Source organism: Herpailurus yagouaroundi, unplaced genomic scaffold (assembly GCF_014898765.1).
Source record: "Herpailurus yagouaroundi ecotype Mexico unplaced genomic scaffold, PumYag 142, whole genome shotgun sequence".
Lineage (NCBI taxonomy): Eukaryota > Metazoa > Chordata > Mammalia > Carnivora > Felidae > Herpailurus > Herpailurus yagouaroundi.
Genome location: NW_024412397.1, coordinates 54,009,296 through 54,024,829, shown reverse-complemented (window position 1 = coordinate 54,024,829; position 15,534 = coordinate 54,009,296). Strand labels below are relative to the sequence as shown.

Sequence of the window (15,534 nt, the reverse complement as noted above, 5' to 3'; positions counted from 1 at the left end):
GCCTTTATGATGTTCAGGATGTTTAGCCACCTTTATTACCATTTTATCTTTGGCAGAGTGAATCTTTGCCTTTCTTTTTGAAAGGATGGTCTTGCAACCGAATTGGGAGCTTCTAAAATCCACTACTTCATCTTTTCTCCCTAGAAAGTATTTGCTTCCCCTGTGAAGTCCATCAAGTTGCAGAGTAAAGGAGGCATAGCCTTATTCAAAGTCAGCTTAGTCATGTCCGGACTGATCACACCGACCTCAGGCTGTGAATTTTAATCCACTCCTGTTGTGTCCTCAGTTCTGGGTGAGAACATTCTAACTTCTCTTTTTTTCTCTTAAAGCATATGATGAAGCCTTTGCTGAATTCCAGAGATTAAAGTAAGTCCCTTGCCATTTGCATGCACTGATTTCTCTGGAACATGGTGTGCTCAGGTATTCCCCCACCTGAGGGTTAGAGAGGGTCTTTTATTTTGGCAAATGCCTAAAAGCAACACTTCCCACTGCCTTGTTGAGCAGCAAGATGTCTCCCAGGGAATGAAATGCAGTCCAGGTTTCGCCACTTTGAAGTAACACTAAAACAAAATTCTTCTTTGTTTTCATGTTTGTTCCTGTTTCTCAACCACAGACAAGCTGCTATTGCAGAGAAAAGTAAGTAAAACCCCCTTCCCATTTATTCCTGGCATAGTTTCAAGACATAACTTTCATTTGTTTATTGTGACTGCAGATGGAGAAGAATGAATTTTTTTCCTTTCTTTTTTCTTTTTAACCTTCTACATGTGTTTTCATTTAGTCTCTTGAGGAAGAATGTCTGTGAAAGGAAGGTCTCAGGTTATATTTTAAGACTGTCACTCAGCTCTTGCGCTAACCACCCAGGTGTCCTGAGAAATCTCTGGGCACAAATTATGCAAGTTGTTAACCACTTGCAGCAGGCACAATGTGTCAGAAAAATTTATATATATTAAAGAACAGAAGAAATAAGAAACTTTGTGGGGTGCCTGGATGGTTCAGTCAGTTGAGTGCCTGACTCTTGATTTCGGATTATCTCACAGTCTGTGGGATCGAGGCCCACATCAGGCTGTGTGCTGATAGCATGGAGCCTGCTTGGGATTCTCTCTTTCCCTCTCTCTCTGCCTCTCCCGTGCTCATACTCTCTCTTTCAAGATAAATAAATAAACTTAAAAAAATTTTTAATAAAAAAAAAGAATTTTTGTACATTTGGCATCAGGTAAATCACTATCACTGATTTACTCCTGCATTTTCCTAAGAGCCTTTGTAGGATAAAAGCTGCCAAATAAGGCCTTCTTGAATACTTCACGGTCTGAGTGAACAAATGCCAAACTGTCAAGTCTGTGTACCCAGAAATGTGCTCACTACTAACTTCTGTCAGCTGTTTGCCTCACACATGGAGATTTCTGGAACTCCCAATCTTTTAGGATTTCAGGGGTCATGGACTAAATATCGTAATCATGCAGGTTCTCTCTGAGTGTGTGAAGCAACAATTTGAAAATGGTTGAAGGTTAAAATTGTAGAGTCAGTACTGAGCTGGAATGGAAGGGAACTGTAGGGGAGTGAGAAATGAGGTCATTGCCAGCCTTTTAGTGGCTCCGGGTCATTCAGGATGGAACTTTTCACCTTTGACTTGCACTGCTTCCCGCCTCCTTCCTGCTCCTTCCCTCTTCCTGCCCTTGTGCTGGGTTTGTGTGGCTGCTGCTAGTGGTGAATGGGGCAGGCACCGGGGCCCACTGTGGGCCAGAGGGGAGCGCTCCTTGTTGGTACCCAGTGTGCCTCTCCTGCTCCTGTACACACGCACAAGCAAATCCAGTGTCCACAGTTGGTGGCTACTCCCCATTCTCAAACTCTGGTGGGCAAGAAGCCTGACCTTCCTTCCAGTTCATGAACTCTTTCTGAAATTTCTGTATCAAAGCAGTTTAGAGCTGGAAGAGACTTTAGTGCTTTTCTAGCCCCATGTGTTTAATCTTTTATATGTTGGGAGATGCTTCATTCAAACACCATCTTTCACGCAGATCCAGTATCTGTGTGAAAGATATTTTACCAAAATGGGTAAAAGCTGAGTTAGCTTCATTGGAGTTGGGATGGGGTCTGAGCTCCCTGACTCAGTGCCCCTCCTCAGAGGGCCCCTAGAGGAATCCCACGTATGCTGTGGAGCAGAGCTGGGTGACATCATGTCCACAGCTGTAATGCAACCCTTCCTCCATGCCACAGATTAGGAGACTGGGGTCCACACAGGTGCCCTGCTTGATATCACACATCGGGTGTGGCAGGAGCCAAATGATGAGTTGAACTTACAAGTGGTGCAAGGTGCAATGGAATCAACAGGAGAAAGCAGTGAAGATTCAAGACTCACTCAAAGCTTTAGTCTTCTGACTTCGGGATCTAGAGTCACACGTTAATTAAAGTAGGCCTAAAATTGAGAGTGTGGTGGCTACTGCTTTAGTGGCAAACAGTATCCCTTTGAGCAGATTATACAAAGGTGTTCTTCTCTGGGGCTGGGCCAGTCACACCCAGAGCACAGGGCTTAGTGGGAGCAGGGGGGCAAGAGGTCAGCTCTGGATTTCAGCACCCTTCCCACACCTCGCCCCCTCAGCTGGGGCCCTTGCACTCATGCCCATAGATCGTAGCGCTACATACCAAGAACTAGTAGGAGACAAGAAAGAAAAGCTCTCTAGAAAAGTCCACAAAGAAAGCCCACAATTTGCATAAACCTCCAGATCTCATGGCATATAGCCTCCAATTATGCAACTTTTTTTTTTAATCATAGGGAAGCCCATAAAGGAGGCCAAGCAGAGTTGGAGGCTGTCCATAGAGATCTGCTCTGCCTCCTCGAGCTGAGCCCCACTGAGCTGCAGAAGGGCCAGGGCTGAAAATAGCTGTGAAAATTATAGAGCAGGTCTTGATGCCACAAAGCCATCCATCTCAAGCTGATAATTTAGGCACAGATAGAGGCACCCACGCACACAAAGTATCTGTATGAGGAAGGGTAACATCCACAATCACTGGATCATTTTCTTATTTTACATATTAGAAACAGGTATAAAGGAATTATAAGGAGAAGGAGGCTAAATTGGAAAGTTAGTTCCCTGGGGTGGTTTTGTGAATGGGATCACTGACGCTCATCATTTCAGTGATTAACCAGAAATGCCTATGCTTGCAGATCGTGCCCGAGTGCTGGGTGGTCTCCCTGATGTGGTCACCATCCAGGAAGGCAAGGTAAGCATGCACCACTCCTGTCCTCACGTCTTCCACACTAGCAATGGGTTCCAGTGGCCCAGACTTTGTTCTAAGCAAGTCCCCACCACTGCTTCTTAGGGTTCATTTCAGAATAGCCAGATTCAAAGCACAAACCAAGTCTGTTTTTTAGGCCAAGGATCAGGATACAAGTTCGCCTTACACAGGCCCATGTGGACCACAGAATCTATTTCCAGAGGTGCCCTTTCATACCATGAGAAGCAAAAAATGTTCGATCACAACTATATGACAAACACAAATGAACAAAGATGTGAACATTAATACCTAGTGGAAAATAGGCTGTCCTGTTAAATACTTCGCCTCTGAAGGGAAACATGCTGCTCAGCGAATTTCTGTTGGCTCTGTTTCGGTTGAAAGCTGATTTCTTTCCATTTAACTTTAAACTGGTATTTCCTGGCTCTGTAATCATCTCTTTGAAAAGCAATGAACGTAATTTCTAACCTGGAGTCATTCTCTTCATCCCTATGTTTCATGAGACAAATTTCAGGGGTGCCTGAGTGGCTCTGTCGGTTAAGCTTCTGACTTCAGCTCTGGTCATGATCTCACGGTCTGTGGGTTTGAGCCCCGCGTCGGGCTCTGTACAGATAGCGCAGAGCCTGGAGCCTTCTTTGGATTCTGTGTCTCCCTCTCTCCCTGCTCTATCCCCGCTCACACTCTGTCTCTCTCTCTCAAAAATAAAATAAACATTTTAAAAAAGACTAATTTAATAAGCCAGCCATAGGGGAGGGGTACCTGTAGTGGCACAAAACCCTTTCCCACCTCAGAAGGACACTGAAGACATTCAGTAGGTAGACTAGGGATAAAACAAGGCATGTAGAAAGGCTTTAGTGAGAGGCAGGTTTCATCCAGCTAAATTTCTTTGCGGGTAGAATATGTGACCACAGCTGACTTTAAGCTCAACCACTGCAGGGTTGCAGGTTTTCATGTTCCTCATCTAATGGGGTTCAAAATATTCAGCTCACTAGGTTGTAGTGAGAATTAAGAGATAGAATGTATATGAAAGCACTTTGTGATCTATAATGGCAATAAATCTAAAGTATGGGTAGTAGTTTTCCATGACACCTAAGGTATTTGAGAGTTTGGTTTGGTTTTGTTAAAAGTTTTAACCCTCAAGGCGTGCCTGGCTGGCTCGGTCAGTAGACATGCAATTCTTGATCTCAGAGTCATGAGTTTAAGTCCCACATTGGGCATGGAGCCTACTTAAAAAAAAAAAAAAAAGTTTTAACCCCTAAGTAATCACAGTTTCCAAAATCATGAACCTGATCCACTTGGGTAAGTTTAATGGCAATAGCTTGACTATTTATCTTGTTGAAATTTGTTTGTAGAATAATTCAGTAAGAAATGCTAATTAACCATGGAAAGGAAACTGATTTCTTAATCTCCTGTTTTTAAACAATACTCTTATAGAAGAGATAATAAGTGATCATATAAGACTCTTTAGAGAAGAATATCCTTTTCCCTGTATCTTGTGAGCCCTAGTTCTTTTTCTTATAGTTTCTGGATTTCAGTAAGAAAAAAAAATGCAAGAATGGAATTTAAAATGTGAAGTAAATTCAGAGAAACGCAAATTACAACCACAATGAAATATCCTAACACACCTATCAGAACCGCTAAAATAAAAACAGTGACAACAACAAACACCGATAAGGATGCAGAGATACAGATCACTCATACATTGCTGGTGGAAATGTAAACCAAGATTGTACAGCCACTCAGGAAAACAGTTAGACAATTTCTCAAAAAAGGAAAACATGGATTTACCATATGAGCTAGTAGTTGTACTCCTCAGCATATATCATAAAGAAATTAAAATTAAGCTCAAATAAAAACCTGTATACAGATGTTCAGTAGCCACTTTAGTCATAATAGCCCCAAACTGGAAACAGCCCAGATGACCTTTATAGCCACACACACACACACGCACACGCACACACACCATGGCACACTATTGACCCATAAAAAGGGACAAACTACTGATATCTGCAGTAACTTGGATGAGTCTGCAAGGAGTTGTGCCAGGTAGAAAAGGCAATCTCAAATGGCTACATACTATACGATGCTATTTATATAATGCTTTGGAAAATTCCGTGTTGGAAATGGAAAACAGATTGGTGGTTGCCAGGAGTTGGAAGTGAGGTTGGGAGGTTGGGGACAGGGGAGTGGGTGTGGGTATAAAGGGCAACATGAGAGATCCTTGTGGTGATGGAAATGTTCTCTGTCTTGACTGAGGGACTAGATACATGGACCTAGACAAGTGACAGAATTGAATAGAGCCACACACACACACAAACACCAATGAGTGCAAGCCAAACTGGGGAAACCTGAATAAGAACAATGGATTCCATCACTGTCAACGTACTGGTTGTGTTCTTATACTATCGTTTTGTAAAATGTTTCTGTTGAGGGAAACTGGGTAAGGGCACATGGGATCTCTCTATTATTTTTTACAACTGTTTATGAATCTACAATTACTCTTAAACTTTCAACAGAAAACTATGGTAAAGTAAAACTGCAGGCCTAAGCATTGATCTTTTAAAATAAGAGGGTTTCAGCACAGATCGTAGTATAATAAGATATCAGGAAATAGGAATACGTTTTGGTAGAGCACCTTTGCAACTGTAACAGACTGGGTGGAGTTTTGGGGGGAGAAATAAAATGAGGAAGGTGGAACCTGAAAATCAGTCCCATTATCTGAAACAGCTGTTAGGATTCTGCTGCCGGGCTCTGTGAGGCAGACAGAATGCAAAGTGAGCAGGTGGTAATTACGGCAATGAGATTTCTCTACTGAGACAGCGTCCAGATGCCACATGAGAACAAAAGGCATATCTAGGTGTTTACGAAAGCAAGAGTGCCTGTGGGACCTGGAAGCAAACTCCTTCGTGTGGTTCTGATGATAAGCACTCCCAAAGCCAGAAGGCTGAGGCCCTACGGAAACCTACTCAGGACTGAAGTCAAATTGTAATCCACGCAGGTGCATATGCCACGTAACTCCACCCATCATTCCATGGGTTTTATATTTATCCTCCTTTGGGTCCTGCTGGACCACCAGAAGGATACTTGAAATTGGATTATCGTACCAAATATATTTCCTTCCCTCTGATAAAACCTGTTTTGCAGGCGCTTAATCTCACCTGCATCGTGTGGGGTGACCCGACTCCAGAGGTGTCCTGGCTGAAGAACGAGAAGCCTCTGGTCACAGATGACCACTGCAGTGTCAAGTTTGAGGCTGGCAAGACGGCCTACTTCACCATCAGTGGGGTGAGCACCGCCGACTCCGGCAAATACGGGCTGGTTGTGAAGAACAAGTATGGCTCGGAGATAAGCGACTTCACTATCAGTGTGTTCATCCCAGAGGAGGAGGCAAGGAAGGCCACTGAGCAGCCCCAGAAAGGCAACAAGAAGTCCAAGTGACGGGAGACCGCTGAGAGTGTGCGCAGGGGCAGCTGCACTGAGCTGCCTCGAGTTACTTGTGTGCAAATGGCTTGAGTTAAGCATAAGGAAGTCTTCATGCTTTCTACTCCCTATTTTTGTGCTGCTTGGGGGAAAATTGTGAAATCTTTTACTCCTGTAAAAAAGCATCAACTAACAACATTTTAATAGTTTTTCTTTATCTGCAAATTCTGTGTTAAGAAAATACCATTGGTAGCACAAACATTAGGAAATGGTTTTAAGGAAAAGGCCAGAATAAAAGTCAGAGGGACGTTGAACGATGGTCAGAGAGCAGACGAATGTGTTGTGGAGCAGAGTTTGGACTTGGCTAGACTTTCCCCGGTGAATTCTCATGGGTTGCAATCATACTTCAGCATTTTTGTCAAGACAGGGATGAATTGTTAAGCCAACCAGTATGTTTTGTGTGTTGTTACGATAGTGACGTGCATTTCTATTGACGGTCTTGTGATTTGGAGCCTCCTTGGTATTAATAAACAGTCCTCACACCTCTCCTCTTCCCCATCAGTGTTTCTCTTATTCTTCCTGTTCGGCTGCTCAGTTTAGTGGTCTCTGGTGCATCCTTCTCATTGCTTCTTATAGCGCATCTTCTGATGTAAATTCCTCTTGGTTAAAGTGGTACTTTCATGCAGCACCTGGGTGGCTCGGTTGGTTGGGCGGCCAACTTCGGCTCAGGTCATGATCTCACATCTCGTGGGTTCTAGCCCCACTTCGGGCTCTGTGCTGACAGCTCAGAGCCTGGAGCCTGCTTCGGATTCTGTGTCTCCCTTTCTCTGTGCCTCCCCCACTAGCACTGTGTATGTGTCTCTCTCTCAAAGATAAATAAATGTTAAAAAAACATTTTTTTAAATAAAGTGGTACCTTCACAGACTTGTCAGAGTCATCCAAGGTCAATTGAGGATCCAGGGTGTAAAATTGAGCTGTCACTGTACATCTGGTGGCTTACTGTACGATCAAGTCTATTCCATTGTTAAGATACCCAGAGTAATTGCATGTAATGTGTCAATTAAGGATAATAAGATGGTGTGGGAGTCTAGTGCCAGAATTGGCGAATAAGGGTGCACAGCTAAGAAAAGAAGAACCCTGATTCTGAGTTCAGAGAACTGCCAGCTTTGGAGCCTGCCCCTCTTTGCAGGGCTTGCTGGCAGACAGCATTATGCTTTAGGAAATTTGATTCTTCCTCCATCACTACCCCACAACCACCTCTACCACACACATTCACACGCACACTCCTGCTCACTCACACACCACTAGAGGAAAACAGTAATGGTAAAAGGAGGTTTCCCCTCTCCATCCTCCTGCCAAAGGTCAGGGATGGGACAACTGACCCTCTTATAAGTTTGGAGGTACACCAACACATCTTCTCCTTTGCAACGTTCAGGACCGGAAACCCCTCATCTGACTGTTGCTGATTCCCGCGTGCAGCCAAGTGCCCCCTTGCTGCTGCTGTGACATTGAACGCCAGTCAGCGGAGAGATGCTGTGCTCTCACTAACAGGCATGGCAAGTTGATGAGCTTCCCAAGGGTCAAAGCCAAGGGCGGCTGACCTTGTGTAGTCTGAAGCTTTCCCCCCTTCAGCAAGAGGGCTGTCTCTGGACAAGAAGACCTAAGGAAAGTGGACACCAGCAGGGAAGCCAAAGAGAGGAGAAAGGAGTAAAGCAGGGGCAGTTCTGCATGCAAGGGAGCTGTGCAGGTGAGAGACCCCCAAGACTCTCCTCCACACCTCAGATGCCCCCCTTATGAGAACCAGCAGCAAAGTCGCCAGTGTTAGGGGAAGGGAAGGAGGAGGGAGGTGTGCGTGTGAGCAGAACCTGCCACCCCCAGTCCCAGTTCCAGTCCACTGGAGCCCAGACCAGAGAGAAAACAAGAAGGACGTTGAATCCCAACAGTGTGTCCTGAGTTCTGAAACTGTGTGAAAACTTGGGAAATCAAAGTGTGCATCACCAAGATCCCTGCCATCCAGTTCCGAGGGACTTGATGGAGCAAGGTGGCACTTAGGGGGAGAAGTGGCTTTCATATTCTTAGCTCTATAAGCTGAGACTTCTCAACAAGATGGTTGTAAGAATTATTTCAGCCATTGTAACGACAAAGCTAAATCAACTACATTATGGTTTGATGGTTTATGTAAAAAGCCACTGTTTCTACAAGGGAAAATAGAACAAAAGTGTAGATCTATCAATTTAATGATGCTGAAAATCTTTCTAACTCATGAGAATTCATGGATCTGTGACCTGCTAAATGTGAGTTACTGGTACACAAAGGATCATATTGAGGCACAAAAAAAGGCTCTTCAGAGTTTTGTTTTTTAAAACTAATATTTACTCTATTAAAGTAATGAAGTTAAAAATCTAGTTCTTCCTAAATCCTTGAAGGTTAGCTTTAAGATCTTATTTTTCTATTTAAAAAATCTAACCATTGAAAAGATTTAAGGGTGCTTTAATAGTATAACTAAATTCCCTTTAACTTGTTAAGCTGTATTTATAAATTAATATATTTGCTTTCCATTTTAGGTACTACTATTGTCTGACTTACCAAACAAAAACTTTCCAAAAACTTAAATAACCTTACTTACCTATGAAACTGAGTATATAGATGTGGAAGATTTTGAGTTCTCTTAAATTTGTCATTTGGTGTATAAACTTACTGTTAAACATTTTAGGTTAAAATCATAAAGCTGAGCTATTACTGGGATAAATTATCTAAAACATCCCAGGTACCTAAGAATCAAATATGTCCAGATGCCATAATGCAAAAATATTAATTCTACCTAGATCAAGCTCCTCCAGCGAGAGACGTGGCTCCCGTTGCTGGAGATGGGTGGCTGTCCACCAAGATCCTGCACAAAGCTGGGGTACACAAAGGGTAGCTTAGTCAAAAAAAATAGGAATGGTAAAAATATCACCAACTGACAGAGAAGCTATATGGAAGCTTGCCATCTGCCTGGGGGTGGTTCTGGGTAGAAAAACAAAGTTAATGGATTCCTGAAGCCAGTACTGCATGCTTGTGGGGTCCAAATTTACAGCACCACATGGTGTAGGAATCTCAAGCCAAGAGTTCCCATAAAAATGGCCAATGTCTGGGGCCCTAAAGAAGCAAATGTAAAACTACACCACAAGGGACTTCTGTGTCTGCCCACAAAGGATTACTGTTATGGAAATTGTCCTCCTACCATAAACAACTACAAAACCAGGCAAAATGTATGGGGGAAAAAACTGTTTAAGGAAGGGCACCAGCATGCAGACATAGAGCTGTTATCCCGAGAGAAAGAGAAAGAGAAATGAGAGATCTGTGATTGCCTGGACAGAGCATTGCCCTGGACAGAGTGTTCAGGCTGGAGTTCAACCGGTGGGAATCCAGACAGAGCCTGACAGTCTCATTGAGCTGCAGGCGCAGAGACCAAAGTTCAAAGAGGCTGAGGCGGCTAGAATTTGTAGAGAAAAAAGGATAGGGAGAGAGTGTTGCATAGAGGAGCAGGGCTGGACAGCTGTACATGGGTCTCTGGCTGAACACTGCTCTGTGAGTGCTGGGGAAAGAGCTGCGGGGAAGCAGGAAGCCGAGCAGTTTTTGCAGCTCACACAGGTTGGGACTAGTCCTTCCTCCCACCAGCCTGAATGAAAAGACTTTGTAATATGTGGAACATCATGAGTGTCCTCAGAAGTTTCTCACCTTAGAAGCAGGGCTACATTAACCCTACCCTAAAAGCCACTCTGGACCCACCTTCACAAAGGGTAAAAGCAAGCCTCAAAAGGCTCAAATATCTATCATAATCTAATGGTGTGTCAGAACAAAGTGCAGCAGAACTTAAATGGATGCATTATCCAACAGTGTGAAATTCATTCTACAGGATATCCAATAAAAAAATCAGGAAGCAAACCAAGAAGCAGGGAAATACGACTAACAACCAGGAGAAAATTACATTTAAAATAAATAAGGGGCACCAGGGTGGATCAGTCAGTTAAGTGTCTGACTTCAGCTCAGGTAATGATCTTACGGTTCAGGAGTTCAAGCCCCACATCAGGTTCTGTGATGACAGCTCAGAGCCTGGAACCTGCTTTGAATTCTATGTCTGCCTCTCTCTCTGCCCCTCCCGCCCCTCAAAAATAAATAAACATTAAAACATTTTTTAAAAAAGATAAATAAGTCCTGGGGATACAATGTATAGCATGGTGGCTATACTTAACAATACTATATCATATATATGAAAGTTGCTAAGAGAGTATATCTTAAAAGTTCTCATCACTCAAATAAAGTTTGTAACAGTGTGAGGTGATGGATATTAACTGAACTTATTGTGGTAATCATTTTACAATACATGCATATGTCTAATCATCACGTTGTATATCTAAACTAATACACTGTTTTATGTCAGTTATATCTCAATAACACTGGAAAAAATACTTTATACACAAGTATTATGGAAATTCAAGAATAATTCAATATAAATTTAAATTATTTGAGCAGATAATGAAAATCCAAAATAAATTTTAGTAATTTTAACACTATGTAATCCCAACAGCAAATATAATAATAATTTCAAGAAAAGATACATAAGTACCTTTTGAAATATGGCAAGCTATGTGTATATCAGCAATTTGTTGGTGGATTGTAGGAATATAACTTGAAATGTCATCAGTATAATTTTATAATCATTAACCTAAGTTATCAGATCTCTATAATAAATATAATTTAGCAGATCTCTAATAAAATAATGCATTCTGGAGGCAGGGAGGTGAAATACATTAATCAAAGCAAACCCAGAAATGACAGAGATAATAGAATTCGCAGGCATGGACTTTAAAACATCTATTATAACTACATTCTATATTTTCAAGAAACCAGAGGAAAGATTGGATATATTAAGTAGAGACATAGAAGAATACCAAGAATGACCAAGAGTCATAATAAATTTGCTGGAGAACATTGGTGAAGACAATATCTTAGATAGAGCCGGAGAGAAAAAGACATCATGTACATAGGAATGAAAGTGAGAATAGCAAAAGACTTCTCAGGAGAAACTATAGAAGCCAAAGGACCATGGAACAAACTCTTTAAAGTGCCGAACAGAAAACAAGCAAAAAACTCTCAACCTAGCATTCTCTACCTGCAGAAAATATTATTAAAAAATTAAGGCAACATAAAGACTTTACCTGACAAACTAAAGCTGGGAGATCTATCACCAGCAGAATGCTCTCTGCTCTCAGATCTTTGTCAATTCAGGCACCCCCGGTTCATGAGCTTCCCCCAAAGTCCAGTCCCCATCCACCATACTGTCTCAGGAGATGTACCTCTTCCTCACACACCCAGAAACAGGGACCACAATGCCAAGAGGGGCTTTTTATTTCTCTGAAAAGAAAACTGTACCAAGGGAGAAGAAAACAACTCATTCATTGCTGGAGCAGAATCAAGAAATCTGAAATCCTCCTCTCAGAAGAAAGTTTCAGCAGTGTTGAAAGTAAAGATAAAGAAATTATGGCAATGGAAAAAAATCCGTGTTTCCTTCTCAAAACTTAAGGAGATGGCAATGACCTGTACCTTATGCCAATAAAAATATAAGCTATCATTTTGTTCTACTCATTCATTCATCAACGAATATTGACTTGGCACTGGTCTGGTCCAGGCCCTGTTCCTCACAGGCTTCCCAGCATGACAGGCTGAACCTCAGTAGTGGGGAGAACACCCTTGGCCTCTAAAACCCCTGCCTTCTCACCAGGTTTATGTCCAGTGACAGTGGAAAATCCCAGGCAGCTTTGCCCTCCGCACAGACTCTCCCAGAAGTCATGGAACCGAACTGGGGTGAGAACTGTTTTTTTCCGTCTCTCTGGAGGGGGAATGAGGCAAGACAGAGCTGCTGGGTGTGTGGGAGGCTGGAAGCCAAGGACAAGGAAGGGAAAGGAAAAGAGACTATTGGCTTCTATGCATCAACTTCACATCTATAAGAATTAGACTATTTTGTGTCAACACTTGTAATTGGACTTCTCAATTTTACATTTCTTCAGTCTTTTAATATTAATTTTGTTTCTTACCTAGGCTACATCATGGTTAACATTTCAAAAACTTGCTGCACACTTCTAGCACTATGTTAAAGAAGGCTGTTGCCTTAAAGTATGAGGCACCAAAGAAATAGAAAAGCTGTAAGTAAATATATAACTTAGTGTCCTATTTTTATTTTAATAAGTGTTATACAACAATTTATTACTGTTGTAGCTAGAGTGATAAAAGAAACTATTTGTATTTTAAAATATGGTCATGCTCAAATCATTCTGCCTTATAAAACAGAGACATTTGGTTGTCCCTAGTTCTGCTAAAATCTGAGTCAATGACATTTAACAACTTTTATGAAGTAGAAGTAGATTGATCTCTGGTAGAGCAGAGATGCAGAGCCAATTTAATACTTTAAATTTAAATTTAAATACTTTCTACTTTAATAATATGAAACTAAAATAAAGGGAAAAGTTTATCACCACAAGGCAGAAGATATTCTGTAAGTGTCCAGATCTCTGTTGATAAATAAAGCAAAATAAATCAAGGTACTAGGAAAAGTTAAAAATCTTGAAACACATTACTTGAAATATTATTATGGTGGTATGTTCTAGAGATAGAGTTGTATATTATTATCATTGTATTGTTTGTATTACAGATATACTATATATTTACATATTATGTATTATTTAGAGATACAGTTGCATATTATAATTGTATTATATTTTGTTAAAGTGTATATTATAGAGATATACACATGATAACAATTAGGGGGCTTGAAATCTCAAAAAAATTGCATAAAGACCTTAAACTAGCAAGACATTTGGAACTGTTCCTCATTTCTGTGGAACTGCATTTACAAAAATGCAGTGTGTCTCTTGACAACACAGGAGGTTTGTTATAAAGACATCATTCAAAACAAAAGTCAAACTCTGGGAACTCCATTTAAAATGAAGTAGAAAAAAATTCAAAAAGTGTCTACTTTTCTAGCCTTTAAAGTATCTCATATAGAAATCAATTGAGTCACTGCAAAAAAAAAAAACCAAAAAAACCTCCAACCCATCACTTCTGCTGTGGACCTCTTGTGTGGGTTCTTGAGAATTCCACGTCATTATAGCATGACATTCTTCTCTCCACTAAAGGTATCCATCTGCCCATATAAAGGCATACATTAATTTCATGGTTCTTCTCACCTTCAGTAGCTAGCAAAACTTCCACTAAGCATGTAAGGTCTTGCAATAAGTCAATTATGGATCAGAGATTTGGGAGAACTTCTCAATACTTGACTTCAAGTATGAAGCATAGGTCAGTTTGGCGGTCACTGTTAGCATTCATGTTTTCATTCAACAAGTATTCAGAGCAAAGACTGTGAGGACACAAAGGTGAATCAGATGGAGAACCTTAGATGCTCACCCCTAACTGATGAGAGGGCAGGAACATGAAGAACCATTATAAGCAACGACTTCACAAGGAAAATACAGACAGCAGGCTGTTATCTGAGTTCAAATGAGGGATGCAATACTTGCTTTATAGTGATAGGAGGATGAAGGAGAAGGTGGGATACAGGATTCAGAACAGGCTTTGTAGAAGTAGGAGGATTTTTTCTGAGCTCTGATGAGCCCATGGGGTTTAGCCATTTTGAGACTGAAGAAAGAAGTATTTCAGTTAGAAATCACTCGGCACCATGAACACATCTCAGAAGCAGACAGGTCTACACAGGAATAAGCTGGAATAAGTGCTCCCACAGAAAGGAAGTGTCCAGTAGAATTTTTTCTGTCCTTGTTGTGGGCTGAATTGTGTTCCCCAAAATTCATGTTGAAGGCTTAAGGCCCGGTACTACAGAATGTGACTATATTTGGAAATGGAGCCTTTTAAAGAGGAATATAATGAAGTTATGAGGGTAAGTTCTAATCCAATATAACTGGTGTGCTTAAAGAGGATATTAGGACACAGACACACACAGAGGAAAGACCATGTGAAGACACAGGGAGAAGACAAACATATACGAGCCAACAAGAGAGGCCTCAGAAGAAACCCTGCCAACTCCTTGATCTTGGACTTCTAGCCTCCAGAACTGTGAGGAAATAAATTTCTATTGTTTAAGCCCAGTCACTCTGGTACTTTGTTATGGCAGCAAACTAATACAGTCTCCATCTAGACATTAGACATTCACCTGGTTTGGATCTGGCTTGATTTCCCAGCTCTCTATCTTGCTCCAGTTTATAACTCAGCCCAGACTTGTGGACCACTCATGGGGCATCTCACCAGCATGCCCTGACCCATTAGTCATGCATATGACACAAAGCAAAATACAGCAATAGAGGCAGCGATAAACATCTCCTGAAGCCCTACGAGGCATGGAGCATTCTGTAATTTAGCACTGGGTCACTGTATTAGTCTTCTTAGGCTGTGATGACAAAATATCATGGACTGGGTGGCTTTGATAACAAACATTTATTTTCTCACAGTTTTGGAGGCTAGAAGTCTCAGGTCAAGGTTGCAGCCAATTCAGCTTCTATTGAAATCTCTCTTGCTGGCTTGCAAATGGTCACCTTCTCACTATTTACTCATGTGATGTGGCCTTTCTTTGGTACGGGCATGCAGACACCATCCTTTTGGATTAGGACTCCACCCTTATGACCTCATTTAAGCTTCAATGTCTCCTAAAAGCCCTAGCTCCAAATGCAATTACATTAGGGATTAGAGTTTAACCATACAAATTGGGGACGGGGGCAATGCAATTCAGTCCACAGGAGCCACTGATATTTGTGTTGCAACTACTAATTAATAAGTACATACAATATTCCAGGTACTGTTTTAAGGATTTTAGACACTGAATCCTTTTAATAAGTC

At 41.6% G+C, this 15,534-nt stretch overlaps 1 protein-coding gene across 3 annotated transcripts in view; it reads left to right on the top strand.

The window, feature by feature from the left end:
• Window positions 1–7,206, top strand: part of MYOM1 (myomesin 1) — a 153,361-nt gene extending 146,155 nt beyond the window's left edge. For all 3 annotated transcript variants that reach the window (XM_040479292.1, XM_040479291.1, XM_040479290.1), the window contains 4 exons: window positions 330–366; window positions 614–636; window positions 3,161–3,216; window positions 6,373–7,206. In XM_040479292.1, coding sequence (XP_040335226.1) covers window positions 330–366; window positions 614–636; window positions 3,161–3,216; window positions 6,373–6,666 — 410 coding nt within the window. In that variant the 3' untranslated portion in view covers window positions 6,667–7,206. The remainder of the gene's footprint in view (window positions 1–329; window positions 367–613; window positions 637–3,160; window positions 3,217–6,372) is intronic.
• Window positions 7,207–15,534: the final 8,328 nt, after the last annotated feature.